The sequence below is a fragment of the Mustela nivalis genome (assembly GCF_964662115.1).
Source record: "Mustela nivalis genome assembly, chromosome: 12".
In the NCBI taxonomy this organism is placed as follows: Eukaryota; Metazoa; Chordata; class Mammalia; order Carnivora; family Mustelidae; genus Mustela; species Mustela nivalis.
In genome coordinates, this window is record NC_139031.1 from 31,654,366 (window position 1) to 31,681,445 (window position 27,080).

The 27,080-nt window shown below is 38.9% G+C and overlaps 1 protein-coding gene across 13 annotated transcripts in view; it reads right to left on the reverse strand.

Moving 5' to 3' along the window:
• The window catches only part of ST7 (suppression of tumorigenicity 7), a 237,698-nt gene that overhangs the window by 28,459 nt on the left and 182,159 nt on the right, over nt 1–27,080 (reverse strand). For all 13 annotated transcript variants that reach the window (XM_082692453.1, XM_082692455.1, XM_082692452.1 and 10 more), the window contains 2 exons: nt 11,074–11,146; nt 9,551–9,653 (listed from right to left, as the gene is read on the reverse strand). In XM_082692453.1, coding sequence (XP_082548579.1) covers nt 9,551–9,653; nt 11,074–11,146 — 176 coding nt within the window. The remainder of the gene's footprint in view (nt 1–9,550; nt 9,654–11,073; nt 11,147–27,080) is intronic.

Genomic DNA, 27,080 nt, shown 5'->3' on the forward strand with positions numbered 1-27,080 from the left:
CTTCCACGCTTCAAGCATTTTTAAATGCTGAAACCCACTACACGTTTTGTTTCCTAAATTGGATTAAAAAGCAATTTTATACTCTGTCAATCAGCTCTACCAAGACATAAAGGGAGGACTGCATTAGTGTTTGCATGAAATAGAATTTCCATCACCCTAACAAGGTCCTGTGGATACTCCATTAGCATATACAATTACCAGGATGTTTTCCCCCATAAGCCTCTTAAAATTCCCATGAAATAAGAGTTTCTAGATTAACATTAGATGAGCTTTAAAAAAAAAAAAAAGCGTAAATTTTTATTGGGAATGCATTTCTGTCATAACATTTTTTATTCTTTCCTCTCTATTTTCTCATGACTTTCCACACCGAGACTTAGAATTTAAAAACTACCTATCTCTTAGGCTGGATTCTCATGTCATTCCTGCATCAAGTCCAGGCTATCCAGCTGGTAAAAAGAGCTTCAGGAGCACAGCAAGCGCCCTTCCCCCAGCACACTCAGGGGCTGCCCACTGTACCCCACTGTTTGGCTGGGAGGAAGAGCCCCTGGCTTACTAGTGCCAGTATTTTAGGCAAAATGAAGATGAAAGCTTTCCACACATTGCTGCTGGTGATTTTCCCCCCTCAATGTCACCACCCACAGCACTCAGGCATCTCGAGCCCTCGGGACTCCCTCAGTCCCCAGGGGCTCCGCAGAATGGGTATGGAGCCTCCAGTTCTATGGGTGGGACCACACAAGCTTGGCATTTTCCTGCAGAGGGAGTGACTGGTCATAGGCTTCTATTCTTTTCTCAACTGTGTGCACAGGTGTCTTGGGGTTGCTGGGTTACTTGCTTTCTCATCCCAGTTTCAATCATAGTGGGTCTACTTTTACTTGCTTTGTTCACTAAAGCTTCATATAAGATTGTATGAGGAGGGAAAAAATGTTTATTGCTTAAAAAAAATCATTATTAGTTACTTGTCATTATTGTTTTAGTGGCAAAGAGCAGGGAGGTGAAAAAAAAAAAAGGGTTGGTAATGAGTAACTCTTAATCAGCCAAAAGTTACAAACTGGGAATTCTGGAAGACAACAGCCATAGCCAGAGCGTGCTAGAGCCTCCCCTCATATCTGTAGGCCTAAAGGGACCCTGTGAGGACTCAAGGTCAGAGGCAATGCAGGGCCACTGTTACACTCTCTAGTTGTCCCTCTTCACACTAAGTTGTTTCAGAAGTACTTCTTAATGCATTTCTCTAGGCAGTGTCTGCTGTAGCCCAGGCAACAAGTATAGAAATAGAGCTGAAAGTACCAGCGAAAAGATGATGAAGGCCCAACACATGTCCAGTACCTACTATGTATGGATAAGTTACACAATATAATTACATTTACTTATCCTCAGACCTATGAAGCCTTTATTTTTATACCCATTTTATCAAAAAGGAAACAGGCAGGGAGCTAATCAACTCTCCCTTCCCATGGTTATCTTTGGCCCGTGGACAAGAAGTAGTGAGAGTCCTTGTTTCAAATACTTCTGGACCCTGTTAATGACACCTCACAGGTCTGCCTACCTTAGGACACGATGTTTTGCTCTATCTTTACGTTAATATGTTTTCCCGGTAAGAATAGGAAGTCTACATAATGGCCTGATGATTCAGAAAAGAATAAACACACATGGCTAACAATGTTCTACCTTACTAGCAGTAGCAAAGGAACACAAACTCAAGAATAGAATTCCATTTGTACCCAATAAAATCATAATTTTTAAAAATTTTCCTTCTTTCCTTTTTCTGTTTTAAACAGAATGCTCAATACTGGTGAGGGTGTAAGAAAATGTAAAAGAAGGAGTTACCTGCTGATGGTATAATCTACTACAATCTTTTTTTGGTAAGCATCTGGCAATAAACATTAAAAGCCCTGAAGTACTTCTGTATGATATTCAGTAATTCTCATTGTGTATATCTATCCTAAGAAAACAACATAAAGACCAAAATATCTTTATGCCCCAAAAGTTTGCTATTAGAGTTGACCACCTGATGTCTATAATAGAGGACACAAGAATTCAATCGTTCTCTTCAATAAATAATGTGAAGAAAACTGAATTCCAAATGCACAAGTATGAAACTGGACTTTTATCTTAAACAACACACAAAAATCAACTCAAAATGCATTAAAGATTTATTTTTTTTAAAGATTTTATTTATTTATTTGACAAACAGAGATCACACGTAGGCAGAGAGGCAGGCGGGGGGGGGGGGGGGGGCGGGGGGAAGCAGGCTTCCTGCTCAGCAGAGAGCCCGATGTGGGGCTCAATCCCAGGACCCTGAGATCATGACCTGAGCTGAAGGCAGAGGCTTTAACCCAATGAGCCACCCAGGTGCCCCTGCATTAAAGATTTAAATGTAAGACCCAAAACTATAGGGGCATCTGGGTGGCTCAGTGGGTTAAAGCCTCTGCCTTCAGCTCAGGTCATGATCTCAGGGTCCTGGGACCGAGCCCCGCATCGGGCTCTCTGCTCAGCAGGGAGCCTGCTTTCCTTCCTCTTTCTCTGCCTGCCTCTCTGCCTACTTGTGATCTCTGTCTATCAAATAAATAAATAAAATCTTTTTTTTTTTTTAAAGACCCAAAACTATAAAACCCCTAGAAGAAGGGAGATGCCTCATAATATTGGTCTTGGCAATGATTCCTTGGATAGAACACCAAAAGAATAGGTAACAGAAGTAAAAATAGATAAGTGGGCCTCTATCAAAACAAAGAGCCACTGTACAGCATAGAAAACCAACAACAGAGTGAAACAGCAACCTATGGAATGGGAGAAAATATTTGCAAACTATATACTTGATAAGGGGTTAACATCCAAGATACATAGGAAATGCCTACAATTCAAATAGTAAATAAACAAAATCAATAGCCATTTCTCCAAAGGAGACATACAGATGGCCAACAGGTACATGAAAAGATGTTCAGCAGTGCCTGGGTGGCTCAGTCAGTTAAGCATCCGATTCTTGATTTTCAGCTCACATCATGATCTCAGGGTCAGGAGATGGAGCCGCACTCATCAGGCTCCCCACTAGGCATGGAGCCTGTTTAAGATTTTCCCTCTCTCTCTCCCCCAACTCACTCACTCACTCTCTCTCTCTCTAAAAACAAAAACAAAAACAAAAAAAAAACGCAATATCACAAATTATCAGGGAAGTATAAATCAAAACCACAATGAGCTATCATCTCATACAAGTTAGGATGTGTGAAGCCATTGTCAAAAAAAAAAAAAAAAAAAGAAGACTATGACAAGTGTTAGTGAGAAATTGGAAAAACTGGAACCCTTGTGCACTGTTAGTGGGAATGCAAATTGGTGCAGCCGCTGTGGGAAACAGTATGGAAGTTCCTCAAAAAATTAAAATAGTGGGGTGCCTGGCTGACCTAGTTGTTTGGGTGACTCAGGTCATGATCCCAGAGTCCTGGGATGGAGCCCAACATCAGGCTCTCTGCTCAGCAAGGAGCCTGCTTCTCCCTTCCCCTCTGCCTGCTGCTCCCTAAGCTTGTGCTCTCTCCCTCCCTGTCAAATAAATAAATCAAGTCTAAAAAAATAAAAAAAAAACTAAAATTGTATTGCCATATGACCCAGCAAAGCCATTGTGGCATTCATCCAAAAGAAATGAAAACAGGATCTTTTTTTTTTTTTTAAAGATTTTATTTATTTATTTGACAGAGATCACAAGTAGGCAGAAAGGCAGGCAGAAAGAGAGAGGAAGCTGGCTTCCTGCTGAGCAGAGAGCCTGATACGGGGCTCGATCCCAGAACCCTGGGATCACTACCTGAGCCGAAGGCAGAGGCTTTAACCCACTGAGCCACCCAGGCGCCCCTGAAAACAGGATCTTGAAGAGGTATCTGCATGTCAATGTTTACTGCAGCATTATTCACAATAGCCAAAAAAGTGGTGACAACCTAAATTTCCATCAACAGATGAATGGATAAAGAAAATGTGATATACACACACAATGGAATATTATTCAGCCTTAAAGAAGGGAATCCTGTCCTGGGCTGTGACATGGATGAACCCGTAGGACATTACACGAGATGAGATAAGCCAGGCACAGGACAAATAGTAAGGATTCAACCAATGTGACTTATCTAAAGTATTCACACTCACAGAAGCAGAAAGTAGAAAGTGGTTATCTGGGGCTGGGAGGAAAAGGGAGAAATGGAGAGGTTCTGATTCAGTGAGTATGGATTTCCAGATATGCAAGATGAAAAGTTCTAACAACAATGTACAGACGGTTAATAATACTTAAAAATTTGTTGAGGTAGATTTCATTATTTGTATTTTTTATGATAAAAAAATGAGGAAGTAAATCATCCAGAAAACAGTTACTGAGAATATTTTAGAGTGTCTGAAGGCACAAGGTTAAAAGACTTGGGCTTTAATTTCAGGTTAGAAGATAGCCTTTTTTAAGGTCAGAGAACCATGGAAAATCTGATGATTCTCTTCCAAAAAGAATAAATATACCCCCAATACCCAAACACAAAGTTCAAGTTTAGAGCCCCATGTTGATATTTTTTAAATATGTATATGTCATGCAACTCTGATTCCTAAGTATTAAAAATGCACAGGAAAATAAGGCTAGAAAGAGTCTTAAATAGGATTAGATGACAGGATTATGAAAAATTTCTTTATACCTTTTACTAATATAGAAATTTATTTTTACACCACCAGTACGGGGTGGGGGGAGTCTTATGCTGCTTGTAACAAACCAGTACATTAGTCTTGTTTTGGAAAGGTGTCAGAAAGTGAAATTTGTCTTTAGCACCCTAAAGGAGTTAATGAAATAACCTCTAAGCCAAGAAGGAGTCTCTTCACAGGCAAAGACTTGCAGTATAGACACAGCATACTAAGAGTATGGAGCATTAGTGAAAACTCAGATCCTTGCAGAGTGATGCATCACTGACAGAAAAGCACCATCCTCTCACATAAATCTCCACATTGCTAATGATTTCTTGGGTAGGACACCAAAAGCATAGATACCAAAAGAAAAATAAACACATGGGACTACGTCAAAATAAAAAGCCCCTGTGCTGCAAAGGAAACAGAATAGATCAGGGTGGGTGGGGAAGCATATACGCAGGGAAAGCAGGAAAAAAGCTAAAACTAAAAATCCAATAAACTATAACAATATATAGGTGAAGATACAGAACAGAGATGAGCTCAGCCCTTCATTTGTCCAGCAACTTAAGTGAAATTTTCTTTAAAAAATGAAGAATATTCCCTTTAAATCCAAAGCTTTTATTTTAATACCATTAAATGGAAGACATCCTCTAATGGTTTAGAGATTTCATCTCTTTGAACTGTGTCCCCAGTTCTCAAAAATCAGCAGCATCATTAAGACCCTAAAACCTCTAGTCCTCCTCCACAAAGAGACAACAGTGATTCCATAATCAATGCACTGCAGCGTGAGACCACAGGGCCGAGAGACCGATTCTGGGATGAGGAAGGAACAGGTTTCCTGGTGGTGACTTTTAATGATGGGGGTGAAGGAAGAGTACAATATCCTCAGAGGAAGCAAAGAAGGAAGAGGAGGAGAATCTTTCTGGAACAATGAACAGACTGTTAGAAGTAGCTAGAGAAAATGATAAACAAGCTGGGTCACATTATAAAAAAAAAATCTGGGTGGTGCCTGGGTGGCTCAGTGGGTTAAAGCCTCTGCCTTCGGCTCAGATCATGATCCCGGGGTCCTGGGATCGAGCCCCACTTCGGGCTCCCTGCTCAGCGGGGAGCCTATTTCTCCCTCTCTCTGCCTGCCTCTCTGCCTACTTATGATTTCTCACTGTCAAATAAATAAATAAAATCTTAGAAAAAATCTGGAAGAACCATTCACAGAGTTTATATCTTCCTTTGTAGGGCTGGGGACTCAGCTGCAGTCCATCAGGTGGGGAGTCACACAATTCGGTTTATAATGAGCCTCTGGGCTGCTTCCTCTTTATAATCTGCTACAATCTAAAGCCTCAGAAATCCTTTTGTTTTAGGTATATCTGACTACTTACAAGGCTCCCTTCAAAACAGAGGACCATGGCTTTTTACTATTTTTATTTACTTCCTGGTCCTGAGGTGTGTGTGTAGGAGACTCCCTACTTTGCACATCTGCAGGTGAAGAGTGTTCGTAAGAGTAACAACCCTCCTGGAGTAAATAATGATATTTTTCACTGGATGCTGAAATATTAACTATGCACCTCTGCTTAATAGAATACCAGATAGACCTAAGCTGGACACTCACGGAAGGCAGTTCTCAGCTATTCTATTTGGTGTTTTTCTCCTTCTAACAGCATGCTGTTGCTAAAAATTCCTGTGGTAGACCACTGATGACTTCCTGTGAAGCCGTGGAAGTGTTTAAGATAGGAGACAATCTTGAGGAAATCTGAATTGTCCACGAGTGCCTTGGGAAGTCACGTGCCCGCCATCATTTAAAGGCTTCAAGTCTAGGCTGGTTTGCAACTTGGTGGGATGGCGGGGGTGGGGGGGTAATGGAGGGTGATATTGAAGGGTGAGAGAACCCAGAACCAGTTCAGGCTCTGTCGCTTACTAGCTGTGTGACTGAGAGAAGGTCACTTAACCTCTCCAAACCTGCAGCGCCCTCATCTGTGGAGCAGGGGTAATAATCCTATACGCCTCACCAGTGTTGTTATGCAAAATCAATGAGAAGGCATACATAGTTCACTTACCACTGTGCTTGGCACACAGTAAACATGCAATAAAAACCATTATTAAAAATAATCATCACGATATCACTATGAGGAGAGATTCAAGCTGAGGATGGGAAGGTGAGGATGAGGATGAGGATGAGGATGATCTCTGAGGTCACTTCTTACACCAAGAGCCTAAGAGTTCTTATCTTTCATTGATGTCTCATTAGAATTAAGGCTACCCTGGGACGCCTGCGTGGCTCAGTGGGTTGGGCAGCTGCCTTCGGCTCAGGTCATGATCCCAGCGTCCTGGGATCGAGTCCCGCATCGGGCTCCTTGCTCCGCAGGGAGCCTGCTTCTCCCTCTGCCTCTGCCTGCCTCTCTGCCTGCCTGTGCTCGCTCTCTCCCCCTCTCTCTCTCTCTGATAAATAAATAAAATCTTTAAAAAAATAAAAAAATAAATAAATAGAATTAAGGCTACCTTCTGGGGTGCCTGGGTGGCTCAGTGGATTAAGCCGCTGCCTTCGGCTCATGTCATGATCTCAGGGTCCTGGAATCGAGCCCCGCATCAGGCTCTCTGCTTGTCGGGGAGCCTGCTTCCCCTTCTCTCTCTCTCTGCCTGACTCTCTGCCTACTTGTGATCTCTCTGTCAAATAAATAAATAAAATCTTAAAAAAAAAAAAAAAAAGAAGGCTACCTTCTGCCTGAAAAGGCACCTGTGTGTGCATGTGTGTGTGTGTGTGTATTTACTAAAGTATTAGCAAGCAGTCCAAAAAATAGATCATGTATAAAGGATGTTTACAACAGCCTGCAAATAATACACATGTACCAGAGGTTCGTGGTTAATTCTGGGCATAATTCTGAACAGTGACTCACAGGGCCTTTTCCCCATGGAAATGTCAATAGATGAAGATCTGGAAACAAGTTTCTCCTCAGCACAATAACCAACAAAGCAAAGTGGTAGAGAATCAGCTTACCTATGCACCCTATTTTTTTCTCCAGTTAACAAGTACAGTGAAATCAAATATTTCAAATATTCCCACTTTTAGAAAGAATTTTATTTTGCAGGTGAAGTGCTAGCTGACTGGGTCAAATTCTTCCAAGTTAGCCTTAAACTATTTGTTGGGGCTTTTAATACTCTTCTAGAGGCTCAATCAACCATTTAAGACCCTTATCATAAAATTATACTACAGCTTCTCCTTAAATATCTAACCAGCAAGTACCAGTTTCCTACCTTGTACACTAAGATGACAAAGCTCTGGGATAACTGGAAGAGTTAGGACCCGGTGTCCAGACTTGAGGGGCCTCCAACATGTCCAATATCAATAATTTTAATACTTTATGAACATACAATATTGAAGTTTTAAAATAAAAAACTGACTATATTATCTCAATTGGTCTTCATCACAAAAGGCAAGATTTATATTTTTATTTTCATCTGAAAAATGAGGGAAAACTTGAGAGTTCAGAGATGCTAAGCCCCAAACTCCCATGGCTCATAAATGACAGAACCAGAACTTGAACCCAAGTTTTTGTCTCCAAATCTAGGACTCTACTGCTCAATGCTACTTCTAGAAGAGTTTATTTATGCTCATAGAATAACTCTGAATTGGATATGGCATTCAATAAATAGTAAGTGATGACCTAAGTCGACTGTGTAATTCAGGGCAATATTTTCATGATTAGCTTTAAAATTTAATCAAATTGGAATGAACATTCTTAACTTAGCCGGAAAGATGTTTAATATAGAAATACATTTTATCCTAAGTCTACAAGTACTATGTTGGTCACTATCCACTGGAACTAGAGTGGATCCTTCCCCAGCTGTGGCACTGTGCACCATTGTTCGGATTTCTGTTTTGTGAGGCAATGAGCATGACCTGAGTCAAAGCTCAGAAATGATGTTAGGTCACCTATCTCTGTCACTGAGATTATCAACAAAATAAATAAAAGTAGTAACTCTACAAATACTCACATAGACACACATGCACACATACATGACCCTCTTGCCACAGTACTGTAAGAAAACAAAATAGCCCTCCTTGGTCATTTTTTGCCAGTGAAACTCTTCCTCAGAAATTTGAAAAACAACTATGCCTGAGATACCCTGTTTGAATCATTTCCCAGAGGTCAAAATGTGCTTTATAACATTGAGAAGCAGAAAATAGCACTCAGCAATGTGCCTCTCACATAGCAGATACTCAAATACAGGTAAATTATAAATACACATCTATCTCCTAAATAAAAGATTACAGAAGTATCCTCTATTGTGATTTGACTCCCTTTCAAAATAAAATTCAAGAACAAAATATATGGGAAACACTGGGTATTGTCAATCATGTGGTTAAAAATTAAGATAAACATTTCCTACTAAGTATACCTCCTAAAATGGCACTCACAAGTCAAAAGAAAAATACTACTTCATACTTTGAGGTTCTCCTTCCTATTTTCTTGCCAATAGATTAACAATTATTTATTTATAAAGACACAGAATGTCACATTAATCAGTATTTTTTTTTTTTTTTACCATTTATATTCAAAACTAGGTTCATTTCCCAAGTTGGGTTTAAGTTAAGACTGTAACTGGTGTGAAATTCCTATCAAATGCATCAACACTCTTGGGATCTCTGTGGTTTGCCAATTTCAGGCTTCCTGGCCTGACCTGCCTAAGCCAGGTCTATCAATTTACCCTAATTATATAAAGCCCCCAAATCGGCCCAAAGCCTCTTGAATAGAGCTTTTGCTTAAAAATAATGCTGATAACCATGGACTATACAGGGCCTCAACATTCAATGGCTACAATTCATTTTTTTCTACTGGGTGTATTCAAGACATGACATTGTGGTCACTGAACACTTTCTCTACCATCATAACGAGCTCCTGTGGGGATTCCACAGACTCACTTTTGGCACGTGAGGATTGAATTCCACAGCTCTATGAATGGCCTCTACTGCATTCATCTCTGCTGTGCTCAGCCCCCGCCGAGATGCAGCCTCGGGAGAGAATCTGAAAAGCAGAAAAACAAACACCATCCAGTTGGGACCACTGCTTGGGCATCAACCCGGAAAGGCGTCTACACACCAAGGGCCCATAAAACCACAGCGAGTCAATGGCATGAGCTCTCCAAACCTCCACTACATGGAACCTCTGAGTGACCCCTAAGACCGAGGCCAACAAAAACCCCAGCAGAAGCAGAAAGCGTGCTTGCATCTAATCTTGGCAGGAATTAAATTCGGCTGTCAAGTCTGTCTGTCTAAATAGCTAATCTAAATGTTCTAGGAGGTACCTGCTTAGGTCAGGGGAGGGGATAGGACTGACGAGGGCAGACAGTGTAGGCAAAAGAGAAAACTAGGTTACAGAAGAGCGTACTTGGTTAAAAACAGAACTGGGGAGAATTTTCAAGGAGGCTCCCAACCCAATGTCAGTGCTGCGAGGCAGCGTCCACCGCAGGCCAGCCTGCTTGGGGCCGTTCCGGCAGGGGGTGTGCGTGCCCAAACTGCGGGCGAGACACCTGCCCGAGTGAATGAAAAAAACCAGACCATGCAATCTCTTTCTCACCTCACACCCAGGGCTAACTCCAGAGCTGTGCTTGGCAGGCAGACACCACAGGGGAAGCTGTGACAACCCTGGCCCTGCCCTCCCAAGCTGGAGTCGCTGTGTAGGGAGAAAAGATGTTGCAGTAGGTACTGGCGATCTACAGGATAAAAAAGAATGAAAGAAAATTACTTCGGTCTTGAAGTGCACACACACTTAACAGCAAACCTGTCTGACATAGCAGAGGCTGTTTTCTTTTCCTGGGATCTGCTTTTCAGTGCTTCAGAGGGATTGTATCAGGGAAACAAGCGTTTGTGAACTCAAGAACAGTTAAGCCAACTGTTCTCTTTCACCTGCCAGTCATCTCGGGTGTTTATGGAAATTCTCTAGGCCAAAGGTCCCACTGAGATGACAACTCAAAGCCAACGGACCCTGGGGTAGCAGTTAGTTGGGAACTGGGGAGTCAAAGAATGGAAGATGATCAACCCCTCTGCCATCTCACATGTTTGTTAGGGCTACTACCAGGTCATGGACTGCTGAAGGAAGAGGAATACGCAAAAAATGAATAAAAGGAAGGCATTTTGTGTAAGTCCCAAGCAGGCCTTTCGGTATCTACTGTCTGGCAAAAAAAAAAAAAAAAAAAAAAGTCACCTCAGAGGTATGGAATTTCACATAAATCCCTCTTTAGGGACCCATACACCCTTACGATACCTGGGGATATATATTCCCTCCTTCTAGTAGTGAAAGAAAAGATCAGCAGGTTTAGAAAATGCATGCTCATAAGCGGGGGTCTCAAAGACTAAGAGAAACTTCCAGAGAAAGCCCTCAGAGGCAACACATCTCCTTAAGTCGAGTCAGACAGTTAGTACTGCACAAGTCATTATTCACTTACTTGTCAGAGACAGCTCTTGCTTTGAGCAAGGCAGCTGTATAGCATATTGTGGCCGACTTTGGTAAGCTTATATCTGTTAGAGAAAAAGAAAGTAGAAAATCTTGTAAGTCTGCAGAAATAAACAGCAATTATTTTTAATCTAATAGCATTTTAATCATGTAAGTCCAATAAAGCATAAATTAAGAATATTTTAATGCATACAAGACACAGCTACTTCTTATGTATCAGGGCAGTAGGTAAAACTAAGGGTAATTCATATTTTTGTGAATAATTCATGTTTAAAATCCACCAGATCGGGTACGTGGGTGGCTCAGTGGTTTGGGCCTCTGCCTTCGGCTCAGGTCGTGAGCTCAGGGTCCTGCGATCGAGCCCCGCATCAGGCTCTCTGCTTGGCAGGGAGCCTACTTCTCCCCCTCTCTCTGCCTGCTTGTGATCTCTCTCTCTGAGTCAAAATAAATAAATAAAATCTAAAAAAAAAAAAAAAAATCTGCCAGACTGACTCTTGAGCAATCATCTTCTATTCAAGATATGGATTTTCATATATTGAGCATAATTAAGCAGAGAATAGCTATAAATATATAAATGTAAATATTACAGGATTGCCCTTGATATCATAAAAAGCAGCTAGGACCTCTATGTCACTTATAAAAAATTCTCAACAGGGTATAAAATACTAATGTGAAAAAAAAATATGACCTGGATCTTTTCTAAGAAATATATCTAAATAAATTATTTTTAGTGGTCAGATTTAAACCAGATTTCCTTTGCATTAAATTTCAAGAGGTTCATATTCAGTTTTTTTTATTTAAAAGGTAACACATTTATTATATATAACATATCTGAAAAAATTTTATATACAAAGATATATATGTGAAATCTTTAAAAATCTTCACAATTTTTGTGCAAACCGAAGGGAAACCCCCTTTCAAATGAAGCCTGATTTGTTTCTCTGAGAAACAGTTCCTCTCAGTTTGTGCAGAAAATTTACCATGGAGAGGTGGAAGTGGGTAACAGATTCAGACAATTAGTTTAAAGGGAAGTAAAAGAACAGAGTACAACTAAGAATAGATAAATTTGAAGAGGGTAGTCCCTTATGGAGAAAAATTTGTGTTTAAATTATAACTTTATTTCTTACAGGGTAGTATTTATTTAACACTGAACCAAATATACTATGACAGAGAAATGCCATTCCCAGAGCAGCGAAATCCACTATAGGTTGGAGAAACTCTTACCACCTGGAATCCTCTGCCAGTCTCTTCACTGGGCTATTTTCAACTTCGAAAGAATTACATTACAGTGGAATTTAAGAAACAAAACAACAGAACAAAAGGAAGAGAGAGAGACAAGCCAAGAAACAGACTCTAAACTATGGAGAACGAACTGATGATTACCAGAGGGGAGGTGGGGGGGGGGGTCTGGGGCAATAGGTGATGGGAATTAAGGAGTGCACTTGTTGGGATGAGCACAGGGTATTTACAGAAGTGCTGAATCACTATATTGTTCACCTGAAACTAATACAGCAGTGTATGTTAACCGGAATTCAAATAAAAACTTAAAAAAACAAAACAAAAAAAAAAGTAGGGGGGGGCGCCTGGGTGGCTCAGTGGTTTAAAGCCTCTGCCTTTGGCTCAGGTCATGATCCCAGGGTTCTGGGATCGAGTCCCACATCAGGCTCTCTGCTTAGCAGGGAGCCTGCTTCCTCCGTCTCTCTCTGCCTGCCTCTCTGCCTACTTGTGATCTCTGTCTGTCAAATAAATAAATAAAATCTTAAAAAAAAAAAAAAAGAATTACATTACAGTAAGAACGAAAAGGAAAGTCCCATAACTAGCCAACAGACAACCACAGAGGAAAATGAGTTCATAAAAGAAAAACAATCCCTAAGCCAGTAATAAGTATTTATCACCAAACCCAGCAAGAGGAATTTCTCTTTGAAGGAAATTTCAATGCCTCTGATAAAAAACAAATAATCACAGAAAATGCCAACACAGAACTGAAAGGGAAAGAGGTCTTTGAAACCCTGATCTCATAAATTATATTCAAACAAAATTTCACCATCATAAAGCCTAGTGTAAAATGATGTGCTTATGATTAAGAATTCAAAAAGAATGTCAATACTCATGGATTTGTCTTGTTGCTTTTCCAACATCTAAACATTTAACTGCTTCCCAGAGTGGGAAATTAATCCAAGAATCAAGTATCTTGCTTACTAGGGTCCACTCATTAATTGTTATTGGAAGGTAATAAAAAATTACAGATGATACCATTCTACTTAAAAGTTCAGAACTTCTTTTAAAGTTCAGACTTTTTATTTACAAAGTATCCAAGGCTTGTTTCCACTCTTCTTGGTATGATCTGTGTTCCTTCTGTGTCAACCTAACAGTTTTCCATAAAGTAGGGACCAATGAAAAGTCCAAGACACAAATTGAGGCTGAATACAATAAACATAATTATCTGGAGCTGGCAACACACAGGATGGAGCCTCACTTGATAAATTAAAGAAAACCTGTTGTTAAGGATTTGGCTTCTACATTAGAAAAGTCAGACTGTGTTTTGATGGTTCCCTAAACAAGAAAAGTGACACATTCACTCAGTTGGAAATGCAGAAAAACATATAACTGCAGCGGTTCCAGCAAAATACTATGATGTCCAATCAAAGATGATCTTTAATCCAGAACCAGGTCCCCTCATGCCCATGAGCAGAATACACACAACTAGAAAAATGCAACTTTATAATTACTATAGTGTGTTTTTCCCATAAAATTTTTTTACCCCTACTCCTAGTACTCATGCACAGGTGTAATGCTTAAAAAATAAATAACCAAAAATATATTTTAATCGATATCAAATGGTAAGAGGGAGAAATGTAAATACTCCATTCCCCACTAGTGGCATGTTGATTCCATTTGTTTTCTTTGTTCTCAAGTAAATTACTTTGCTCTCATTGTTAACAAAAATTTAAAAAATGCAAAAAAAAATTCTTGTATAACTTGTTTATTTAGATAGTTTCAATGTTTTCCTTTTAATTCTGTCAAAACAATTCATGTATTTGGCAATGATGAATCACTCTAAAGAAATTGATCCTAAGTTTCTCTGTAGGTAAAGCTTCTTGTTGTTCAAATAAGGTTTTTGTTTACAAGATATTTTTTAAATGTCCCCTCGTGACCACTAACCTGTTCTCTGTCTCTGTAGTTTTGTCTGCCTGCTATGATTTTATGCTTTTACCACTATGGAAATGGACAAAATGGTAAGGGAAACGGAGTGGCTAACAATAGTGATGAAAACAAGTAGTATCAGAAGTTTTGAGCAGGAAAAAAAAAAAAAAGATCAGCTGCTTTCCAGTATTGCTTACAATTTATCCAGAAATTTTATTTTGAGGAAGAAACTTCAAAATCATTCTAAGTCCAGTTTTGTATGAATATGCTGTAACTATGCAATCCCTGTCTTTTGTAAGTGCCATGCAGTTACCATTATTACCAAAAAGTCCTTCTAAGAGTTAGAATCCAGAGAGTCCCTTCAACAAATGGTGTTGGGAAAACCGGACAGCTACATGCAGAAGAATGAAAATGGACCACTTTCTTACATCATGCATAAATATAAACTCAAAATGGGCTAAGGACTTAAACATGAGATCTGAAACCATAAAAATCCTAATAGCACAGGTAGTAATTTCTTGGACATTGGCCATAGCAACACTCTTCCAGATATGCCTCCTCAGGCGACGGAAACAAAAAGCAAAAAATAAACTATTGGGACTACATCAAAATAAAACACTTCTGCACAGCAAAGGAAACAATCAACACAACTCAAAGACAACTTCCTGAATTGGAGATGCTATTTGCAAATAACGTATCAGATAAAGGGTTAATATCCAAAATACATAAAGAACTTATACAACACACAAACACCCCAAATAATCCAATCAAAAATGGGCAGAAGACATGAAGAGACATTTCTCCAGATGAAAGACATCTGGATGGCCAACAGACACATGAAATGATGCTCAACATTTCTATCATCAGGGAAATGCAAACCACACCTGTCAGAATGACTAAAATCAAAAACACAAGAAATAAGTGTTGGCAAGCATATAGAGAAAAAGGACACTTCAGGCATTTGTTGGTAGGAATGCAAAATGAAACAGCCCCTGTGAAACAGTATGGACATTCCTCAAAAAATTAAAAATACAATTACCACATGATTCAGTAAATCCCCTACTGAGTATTTACTCAAAGAATATGAAAACACTAATTTGAAAAGATAGATGCACCCCTATGTTTACTGCAGTCCTATTTGCAATAGCCAAATTATGGAAGCAATCAAAGGGTCCACTGATAAATGAATAAAGAAGATGTGGTATATACACACAATGGACTATTACTCACCCATAAAAAAAATGAAATCTTGACATTTGCAACAACATAGATGGATCTAGAGAGTATAATGCTAAATGAAATAAGCCAGTCAGAGAAAGACAAATACCATATGGTTTCATTCATGTGGAATTTAGAAAACAAAGAAACTAAAAGAAAAAAAGAGACAAACCAAATTACAGACTCTTAACTTTAGAGAACAGGCTGATGGTTACCACAGGGATGGTAGGTGAAGAAGATTAAAAGTACAGTTTTCATGATGAACACTGAGTAATATACAAAATCACTGAATCACTATACTGTATACCTGAAATTAATATAACACAGTATGTTAACTATACTGGAATTAAAACTTTTTTAACTAAGAAAAAGAATCCAAAAATGAGAAAAATGTTAGCTACAAAAAATAATGTTCTTATTAGCAAAGGAATATGTTCAGAGAAGTCAGTATAAAAACAGCTTTGAAACCTGCCTAGAGATCAACTGGACCATATCTGAGCTGGAGGTTAGATGCTCCAGTGATTTTAAAAAGAAAGTAGATGCTATGTAATATATAATATGATTAAGAGAAAAAATATTCTTAGATAATGACATAGATATTTGCTCTTATAAAAGAATTAAGGGGAAAAAAATAAAAAGAACTTTCAGGAAGAATAAAACAAACGCCAACAACCAAACAAAGAATTCAAATACAAAAAGGAAATAATGACATATCACATAATCCCCAAAACAAGGAATGCTAAATAAATGTTTCTCACTTAAGCAAAGCTGAACTCCAGGCTTTAGTTTAAATTTCCTTCCACTTTTTGGCCATCTTTTGTTTCATACAGGTCCTTTTCTGAAAGGGAAAGTACCTTCTCCAACTGTCTTAGGTATTCAAAATCCAATTGTCATGAAATCTACCATCTTGATTTCTACAATCTAAAAACTTCATGTAACTGGAATCACAGAGTATGTGCTCTTCCATGTCTGACTTCTCGCACTCAGAGTGATGTTTCTGAAATTCATCCCATGCTGTAGCATGTATCAATCCTTTATTCTTTTTTATTGCCGAGTAGTATTTCATTGTGTGGATATACCACAATATGTTTGTTCTCTTGCTAATGGCTATTTGGGTTGTTTACCAGTTTGGGACTATTATGAATAAAGTTATTGACCACTTTCTGAGATATGTAATTGGAAATGAAACTGCTGAGTCCAAAAATAGATACATTTAAACTGGTCAACAATGCTCCAGAGTGGTTGTAGGAAGTTTGCAAAACTAATATCTGATGATAAAGGTCAGAAAAATGGTTACTTCTGGGTTAAGGAGGCAGTTATTGGCCAGAAGGTGGCATGAGGTAACTTTCTGAGATGATGGAAAGTTCTAATATCTTGGGTAGTGATAACACATGTGTTTATAAAAGAGAAAAGTCACCCTGCTCTACACTCCAGATTTGTGCAAGTTATTATGTCTAATTTATAACACAGTTAAAAAGATTTTTAAAACAAACCTATAATCCTGGGCTAACTGAAGCTGTCTTCTCCTGCTTCAAACTAACTTCCATAACATTTCAGTTGCCTTTTATCATTGTGCCCCCTCTTCTCTCTCTATGAATCCTTATCTAAAAATTATTACTAGTTTTGCCTCCCATGACAAAACAGAACATGATCATTCCTCGTCAGCCTTTTGAATATTAAAATGGTTACAATATCTCCTCTAAACCTAATCTTTTCCAGAATAAATACTTCTAATTCCTCCACTGATACGTTCTTCAGAATTTTTTGTTTATTTTTGTTATGAAGCCATGAATGATTTCAAAATATGAGAATTAGACGTGGAAATAATCCTCTAAAATCCTGAAATCTGACCAGTACAGAGCTCAGGGGAAATGTAGTCTGGGAACTACAGCCATAACACCTCTCTCAAAAACAGCGAGGATGGCCCTGGTGTTGAGCAGCTGGAAGTCCTTATTTGTTCCTATAATTGTGTGGTCAACAAAACCCCCAGGTTCTATTCAAATTGATTTCAGCCAAAACCAAGTCTTTTCTCTTTTACTTAAGCCATGAAAATTTATGAACCTATAAGCAGGATTTCATATTTGATTCCATTAAATTTTAAATCTCAAAACGAAATATGAACCATTAAAGCTTAATGGTTTCAGAATATCATTCCAGGCTATTAGTCATCATTCTGACTCAAGCTCCCACCCACAGCTTTGTTCCATACAATTCATAAACATACCTTCTCACCAAATGATCACTATCATCATTGAAATTACTGCTAACATTTAACAGGGCTTATTAAGCTTGCCAGGCACTGGTGTTAATCACTTATACACATTATTCTACTTAATCCTCAGAGCAACTCTCTGAGATTGGACTTATTGTTAGCCCTATTTTATTTTATTTTATTTTAATTCAATAGGTCAACATTTGGTTCATCATTAGTTTTTGATGTAGTGCTCAGTGATTCATTAGTTGCGCACAACACCCCGTGCTCATCACACCATGTGCCCTCCTTATATAGATGGGGAAAATGATGGATATCATGGTTAAGAAATATGCCAATATCACATAGTTAAAACAAATATGAGCACAAGATTTTGAATTGTGCTATCTGGTCTATAAGGTCTGATTGGTAAAAATACTGACCATGGCAATACCAAGGAGAGGATCCAGGAACGCTATTCTAGAGGTTACCCTAAATTTGCAATGGTCTGCAATGATGTATGTATACCTTCATTTATCAATGGTAATAATGGGTATTATATATATAAATCATATAATTTAAACCATTAAATTATACCACTTATTAATGGTTATAATAGATATTATATACACCACTTACACCATTAAATCACACTATTTACCAATGATACAATTGTATTATGATTACGTTATTTCACAGTACCTAATAAGGTAGCATTCAAAACATTATCAAATATTTTAATTAAATATATACATTCGTCTATGGTATTCCTCTAATCCAGAAATACAAAAAAATAACTATTTAAATTAACAAGAAACATTTAAAGACTATTGTGTAGAATACAAATATTTTCACATCCACTATCTCAACTGTTCTAATTTAGCACAACTTCCTTAGTATATCCATGTTGGATCTTCAATCACCTCTTTCTTTCCTAAATGTTAGTAAACCACATAATCATCTAGAATTTTACTGTGATTGACTTATTTGTTGAAATTCTAAAGAAGCAAAAAAAGAATCAAAATTATTGAGGGCAAATAGTAAATAAGAACGAATAAAGGTATATTTTAGTCCATTTATTAACACATTACTATCTTCCCTAAATAGGAGTTCTGCAAGATGGATCAAAGAACTGGACAACAGCACACATCTGTGAAGGTCAAAAATCTTTTATTTTACAGATGAAATAAATACAAGATAAGAGAAGCTCAATCATATGCTTCAGAGCCATCTAACTAGTGACAGAACTGGTCTGGCAATGCCTGGTCCCTGTCACCATCCCGTACTGCCAACGTGCTGCTTGCTTCTGATTCCTTTATTGTCATTCTCTTATACTTTCTTTGCCAGTTTGCTTGGAAAACAACTTCACAAGCGAAGGCTGGAGACTTTAGCTTCCTCTGGACTTGAGCAACCCTAACCACCTGCTTACAGGTTTCTACCCCACTTGTATATGATTATTTAATGATTCATCACTCTGACCTTTTGTATATGAAATATAAAAATATACAAGCATACAAATATATCATTTGTGTTTCCTTTACATTTTTTTCCATTGGGAATAACTATAATGTCACCATTTAGAATCTCCCATCTTTTTTGAATCATTTCCACTTAAAAATATCTGCATCTTCTATGCCAAATGGTGTCAGCACAAAGTTGTTCGCTGAATCTCGAGTTAGAGGTTTATATTTATCTTTCCTCTGACTTAAGGCTATAGCTTTAAGCTTTTTGTTGTCAATTGTTCTTAGATTCAGAAAATTGTCTATGACTCATGTTCCCTTCTTTTACTACAACGAGCTATAAGATAACATGATCTCCTTCTCTTAAGGTTCTTCCATTTTGGTAAAAATTAAATTCAGCATATTAATCACTCTCGGGCTTTGCCCACTTTAGTAGTAACTGAACTGTCAACAACTGTCATCAGATGCAGGGCACCTTGGTGGCTTAGTTGGTTAAGCATCTGCCTTTGGCTCAGGTCATGATCTCAGGGTTCTGGGATCGAGCCCTGCATCAGGTTCTCTGCTCATCGGGGAGCCTGCTTCTCCCTCTCCCTCCTGCCGCTCCCCCTGCTTGTGCTCTCTCTGTGTCAAATAAATACATAAAATCTTTTTAAAAAAAGTTTATCAGGTGCTTTGCTTTTAGCAAAGGAGACTTGTAGATCTGCATACACAGGTGTACTGCACTGTCTCTAAATTCACAACCTTTAAAGGCTAGATGGACACTCCACCTGCTTCCCACGATTCCACATTTTCTCTCTCATGTCACTGTATGACTCAGCAGAAGTAGGTAAGTCTTGATGGGCTGTGTGAGTCCTGGCAGGCTCTAACTGTGTTACACTCCCCCTGATAGATTATCTTAAGTTTATGCTAGATCTACATAGACCTGTTTCCTGTAGTTAAGAGATCACCAGAAAACAAATGAAATTAAGTGGTTAGAGCTTAAAATAGGAAGTTTTGATAATCCAGGGAATAAAAAAGTTTCTGCACTGGGATTCTCATTTGTTGTTTAAAGAAGAAAAACCAAACTCTAATAAGTCTTTCATACTTTTTTGGTTGAAAACCTACCAGATATCTCCCTTATGGAGAGAATTCTGCTTCTTTGCAGTCTGAAATGCCCACACTGGCATTGTGCAGTGGCCCTCCACTCCCTCACGTCTTAGTGCTTCCACACTGTGTGCTCAGCCCTCAACCACCTCAAGTCAAAGACGGCAGAGGAGGACTCTATTGTGCCACTCTCTCCACTTTGAGGTCAGACTGGAGGCCACCCCTGCTGACATTGCCTCATGGACTCTCCATGGCTTGTGGAGGTAGGGCCAAAGCTCTGTGAGGTGCGGTCTCTACCTAATTTAACCAGTGCATCTCCGGCCCTTTGTGCAGCCCTCCACCACCCCTCTGCTTGGCAGGATACGTGGAGTATTGCACACCGCCTGCTCAGTCCTGTTCCTGAACCTTTCCATTTGCTCTGCCTCTAGTATTTTCACTGTCTGGTTCAACTGAGATGCCCCCTCTACCAGGAAGGCTTCTCTCACCTTCCCCTGGGTAAAGTGTACCTTCTATATTGGGTTAAATTCTGTCGCAGTCTTTACAGCAATTGTTTTCTTACTTCCCTCTCCTACTTATGTGGTGTGTGTTTCCTTCTTCATCACTTTGTACTCTTGAACCAAAACTGTGTCTAAAATATGGTGGTCCTGTGCTTGCTGAATGAAATCTCAATGTACTAACATCTCAAATCACTTGATATTAGCTCCCTTTGATAAGCAAACACTGACATCCAATTAGCTTCTAAAAGCCAAAAGTGTCAGGATTGATGAATATACTGAGAGAGTCAGAAACTTGTTATTTCTCGGGGCACCTGGGCAGCTCAGTGGGTTAAGCCTCTGTCTTCCCTCAGGTCGTGATCTCAGGGTCCTGGGTTCGGGACCCCAAGGGACTCTCTGCTCAGCAGGGAGCCTGCTTCCCCCCACTTCTCTGCCTGCCTCTCTGCCACTTGTGATCTCTCTCTGTCAAATAAATAAATAAAATCTTTTTAAAAAGTAAAAAAAACTTGTTATTTCTCAATATGTGTACTGTACTTATCGTTGCTTATGGCATTCCAGCAAAACAGATGAAGCAGTACTGGTGCTCTAAATACGGATATCCAGATGTCTGCTTGAGACAGCGGCGGAGTTTACAAGTGAGGCAGGAAGAAAGCAAGAGTACAAGTTGACAAGGTTGAAGGGAAGTAGAATGGTTTGGGGCCAAAAACAAGAAAGGCAAACCACACCTCTTCTGGCTCCCTAGGACCCTTATGGGAATGAGGCCACTGAAGGAAAAGGTCATCTCAGGGAGAATGACTCTTAAGTTTTCAAAAGTCATAAATGCTCATAACAGCAAAGTTGGAATTCAATGTAATAATCTTGGGAGGAAATTTATGTAATTTGGAGCAAAACTGTCAATTTGATGTGTCTCAGAAAACCCACAGGGCAAAACTTTAGATAGAATAGTTTTTTTCGGTGATAATCTTTTTTGACCTAATTTCCTTCTGTTCATCTACATAGTAACAATCAAGATGTAATTTTAAAAGGATCATTACTGTTCCTATGCATGAGCAAGGTCAATTTCCTATCTGTAATTCCAAAACAGTGTTTTCAAGGGCAGCAGCCAGCATAGATAAGTCCCAAAGCACTTCACAAACGACGACACCATGTCATGGTGCATCTCTGTCTAAAAAGTCATTCATTCGCAGCAGCTGTTTAGAATGTCTACCCTTGCACAGGAGTGTCCGAGAAGAAAAGATAGAGCTTGTTCTCAAAGGGTTTCTTTCTCTGCACTGCTTCAGCATGTTTCAAACAGAGTCATAGAGCACTGATTCATCCCACCTCAATTTACTGTGGGTGGTTTTGACTTTTTGGGTTTTCTTGTATCGTTTTTTGGTGTAATAGGGTTTTTTTTTTTTTTTAAATCTTTCTCTACCAGACCGTAAAGCTTCTTTGCAACACAGACTAGATTATGTTCATTTCTGAATCCGAGTGCATGGAAAGTTAGATATTTTCTTTTTTTTTTTTTTTAGATTTATTTATTTATTTATTTATTTGACAGAGAGAGAGAGAGAGATCACAAGTAGGCAAAGAGGCAGGCAGAAATAGAGGGGGAAGCAGGTTCCCTGCTGACGAGAGAGCCTGATGCAGGGCTCGATCCCAGGACCCTGAGATCATGACCTGAGCCAAAGGTAGAGGCTTAACCCACTGAGCCACCCAGGCGCCCCACATTCGTATTTTCAATATATGGATTTGATCTTCCTGAATTAATTTAAAAAGAAACTAATCTGTGCTCGCTTCAGCAGCACATATACTGAAAAGAAACTCATCTAATTATTCTCTGTAATCATTTAAAATTACAGAGTATCAAGTACCTCTTCTTGGTCAGGCAACACACTGATATACTAGAAGTTTATATTGATTCAACACATTTGGCCTTGAAAGACACTTTTGGAGCCATAAACTGACGGACCAAACAAACAAAAACGTAGTCCGTTTCTTCTTCCTAACCTGTTTATGGATGAGATGTGTTATTACTTTCCCATTATGTGACACAGTCCTCCATGTGGATTTCTTCAATACAATTTCTCAGTTTACTTCTGTACATGATATGATACAAAGAAAACAATAGAAATGTAGAATTCTGTACTTATTGTTTGTTTGTTTGTTTGTTTGTTTTGGTTCCAGACAATGTAAGGTTTCTTTGTCCCACCTTTAAAAAGCCAATCTGAGGTCCTCTTTCAACCAAAGGGAAAAACTTCACTGAAGAAATAAAAAGGACTGATACACCAAACTTCAAAAAGATGTGCCACCTGGGAATTCAATGATTCAATCAGGAAATACTACATGACCTTAGTAATTTGGGGCAGGGGGAGGGGTAGGCAACGCAGACTCAACTACACCCAGAAAAATTAATCTTATGCTACAAAGCCAAATACCAGATGTTATTTGCAACTTTTGGATTGGATTACCCGGGAAGGTCTATGTCAGAGAGCCCTTCTATGGCTAATGCCCTGGAGTCAAACACAGCAGTTTATGTGATGGTAATGATTGGCTGGGAAAGGATCTTACCTTGGTAAATTATGATAACTAGGTAATAAGGATTACTAAAGCCAATATGGATTTCAAGGGTTTGCTCATGTGCCAACTATGTGAATTACAAATGTATGCATTCATAAGATGCCTTCCATCATCAGAGACAATAGAAGTTTCTCATGCATACAGTCTTTATTGAAATAACATCTATTACTAAACTCCTGCATGTATATGACAGTCAGTCAACTGCTAACTTCATAGGCCTAGTTTACTTGACAGATCTACCTACCTCTTGGTTTCTAAGTCAGCAGAGCACCCAGTGAAAAGCTATAAAGGACCATCATTTCTCAGTGACTCCTGCTTACCAGCCTAAAGCCATAGCTCATGGGATCAGTGCTGACAATCATTTTCTTTGAAGCAGTGATGTGATTCATTTGCCCATCTTTTATAGAAGGATGTTCTTCGACATTTGCCTTGGTATCCTTATCTTTTCCATAAGAACCAGCTCCGGGAAGGGAATTAGACTAGGCTTACAGTCCATCCCTAGGGACTGACTGCAATTCAAATATTTTTTGAATGGAGCCTAATTTTGTAGGAGACTTATCTCAGAAGCTGTTGTACCTGCAGCATCAAAACTCACAACTATACACTTGACAGAAAGCACTGTTTTGGAGGTCTGGACTGTGTGATGCCCAAAGCCTGACGTTGATGGCCTGAAAACAGATTTTACTCACTGGTCTTCCTGGCATCGCAAATCCCTCTTATTCGTGCCCATTCCTTAAACATAAATAAAAAATAGCCTAACAAAAAGACAGAGTATCCAGTGACCCCTTGAAGGGAACTGTGATGAACAGTTGAGTAGCTTGTGTTAGCTTATAAGGCCTTGGGAAATGAACACAGTTTACGAAATTTTTACTTGAAACTACATGCTGACTCTGCAAAACAGTATCAGCAAAAAGCTTATTCTCTGAATAGTCTCCACATAGAGTAATTCCCTAATGCTTTCTTTAGAACCTCTGTTTTCAATCTACTGAGATGAAAGTATTTCCCCCAGTGTTAGAAACATGTCCTGTTCTTGAAAGTATACCCTGTATACACTACCAGATGGCAGATGACAATGCTGATTCAGGATGGGCTTGATGGCACCATAAAAAAAAAAAAAAAAAAAAAAAACAGTCTTGATACAGTTGTTGCATTTATATAACATTCCTGACTATATAAAAGACCAACTTGTCCCTCACAGGGAAACTTCTGTCCCAAATTAGGGGCAATCACTAAATGACCTAATGGAGTAAATATCCAAAAGAGCTTGGATTTGCATTTTCATTGGTGCAAATTGCCCCAAGACTGAAACAATTTGTCTTTGGATCACAGATGAAAATCCCTGGCATTTTTTTTTTCAGCTTTCCATAAGTTTAAGAATTATTTGTAGATTAAACTAAGCATTTCCATTCTTATCAAATACCTATCTATCTACATGTCCTATTAGATCCATAAGCAATTTTAATAACAGCTCATAACACTGCCTTTTGGGGGTGGAGCACGAGACAGGATTCTTATTCTCTCATTTTAGCTGACATTTTATATATGGTTTTCCTTTTGAAGAAAATGGATTGAGAACAGTGGTGAAGCTCAGGAGAGATCTTTGTTCTTTACAATGGCTGAGAGTTACGGAATGCTTATTGTGTAAGCACGCTGTTCTACACATTTAACATGGATTAAATACTTTAATCCTCGTGAGAAATTCCCAGCTGTGTGATCTTGAGCAAGTTACTCAGCCTTTCTAAGCCTTGATTCCACTTTCAGAGAAAGAAACCGAGGCTTAGAATGTTAAGTAGTGTGCTGAAGTTCACTTGGCTGGTAAAAAGGCAGAATTGGCACTTGATCTCAGGACCCGGGCTAGTGGTCTTCACCACCATGGGTTCAGCCTCTGGTATCCTCAGAGATCACAACCTAGAGACAGATAAAACGAGACGCTCCCAAAGGTATCTTACAGCAAGCACACTCGCATTCACTTGCTCTATAACATTCTTCTGAAGTTGAAATGCACAAATGATAATGAATAATAAATGCATGAGTTCTTTTCCACATTTCCACCCTAATCTATGAGACTTCGGTTTTCAACCTAGGTGGCCTATAAGCTCCTTTGAAAGGCAACCCAAAGCTTGTAACAACTTTCTCCATGGTTCTAAAAGAAGGTTCTGATGACTTAATGATCTTTAAAACATTTCTGTGTTTATAGCTTATGTATGACTTAAAAAAAAAAAGATGATAAATCTCAAATCAACATGATTACATCAAATCTCCTTTGTGACAAAGAAATCAGGCACAAGGTGATTGAAAATAGAAAGCCATATTTTGAATAGAGTTTCAGAAAGATAAGCAAATAGAGACATACCAGGTTCTTAAGGAATGATTAAAAAGGAAACTTAAAAGGCAATCTGGCATCACTGAAATTCTGCATCACAACTCCAGCCCACCCAACTCATGCTTTTCCAAAAGGAGTGAGAGAGGCAGAGCGAGTCATTTAGCAAGGTTTACACTGATGGAAAACACATGGGCTTTTAGAGCCAGGGAGACCTGGATTTGAATCCCAGTTCTGCAGTTTTCATGGAATGTGGTCTTGAAAGTTACTTAAACTCACAAGCCTCAGTTTCTACATCTGCTAAAATGGAATAACCACCTCCTTGCAACGTTACCGAGGGTTACAGGTAATGCATATAACAGGCTTGGCACATGGTAGGTTCTCAATAAACTGTAGCTAATAATAACAACAACCAGAAGAATGTTGTTAATAAAAACAGTAAAAAAAAAAAAAAATACTGCCAAAAACAGAAGCATAATGGCTTAAGACCACTGGCCAGGAGTTAGACCACCTCAGTTTTGATTCTGGCTTTCCTTTCCTCATGGAATTCACATCTTATTGAACAAAGACAGACCTCAGTTTCTCTCTTTTCTCACACAGTATAACACCTCCATGGCTTTACTTTAACATCTTGGGCTTATCTCTGTACCAGTTACCACAGCTATTAAATGGGGCTAATAATAGTATCTGCCTCATATGCCTGTGGTAAGAATAAGTGAGTTCATCGGTGTAGAGCTCAGAATCATGTCTGATCGTGACACAATATAAGAACTCAATAAATGCTAGCTGTTGCTGCTGTATTTTAGTCCTTATGTGAAGGTCTCCAAAAGCAGGACCAACCACCCAGATAAAAACTGCCCACCCATAATGTGGGCTAGCAAATTAAAAAAGGAATATGAAAAGTCCTGAGGATAGCAAGACAGCACTTCAAACTAATGGCTGGAGTAATATAACATAAGAAGTTATCTCAAGGGCAAAATCAAAATTAGACTACAAATTATAAGGAGGTCTGACCAATTCACTGGTAATCCTACTAGGGATCCAGGTGCTTCACTGTAAAAAGAGTTTGTGAACACCACTTTTAAAACTCAAAGCTAAAAAAAATTTTTTTAAAAAGGTATAGAACAAAAAGAATGAGGCAAAGGGATACATGTTACCTTCTTCCTTCCTTTGAACATGTTGGTTTCACCCCTGTGCCTTGTCATATTTCTAAATCCTTTTTGCACAGGTCAGAAAGCAGCACAAATCCCATTGTGTCACTTTCCAACATACTATTTTAAAAAAATTCGGCCACCTAGCAAAAGTAATAAAGAAGGACCGCTGTGCCCATAAACCCTCCAAGAAATAGCTGCCCAACCAGAGCATTCCAATTTGCAAAGATAAAATATAATCGTGCTGTTCTGGGTGTGGCTTTATGAAGAGGGATGGGGAGGCTGGGATTCAAAGTGCTGTCTCCAACATCTCGTGCACTACACTGATGACATCTGAAGTAGGGCGAGGAACAGGGAGCCCCTAATTGCTGTCTGTACT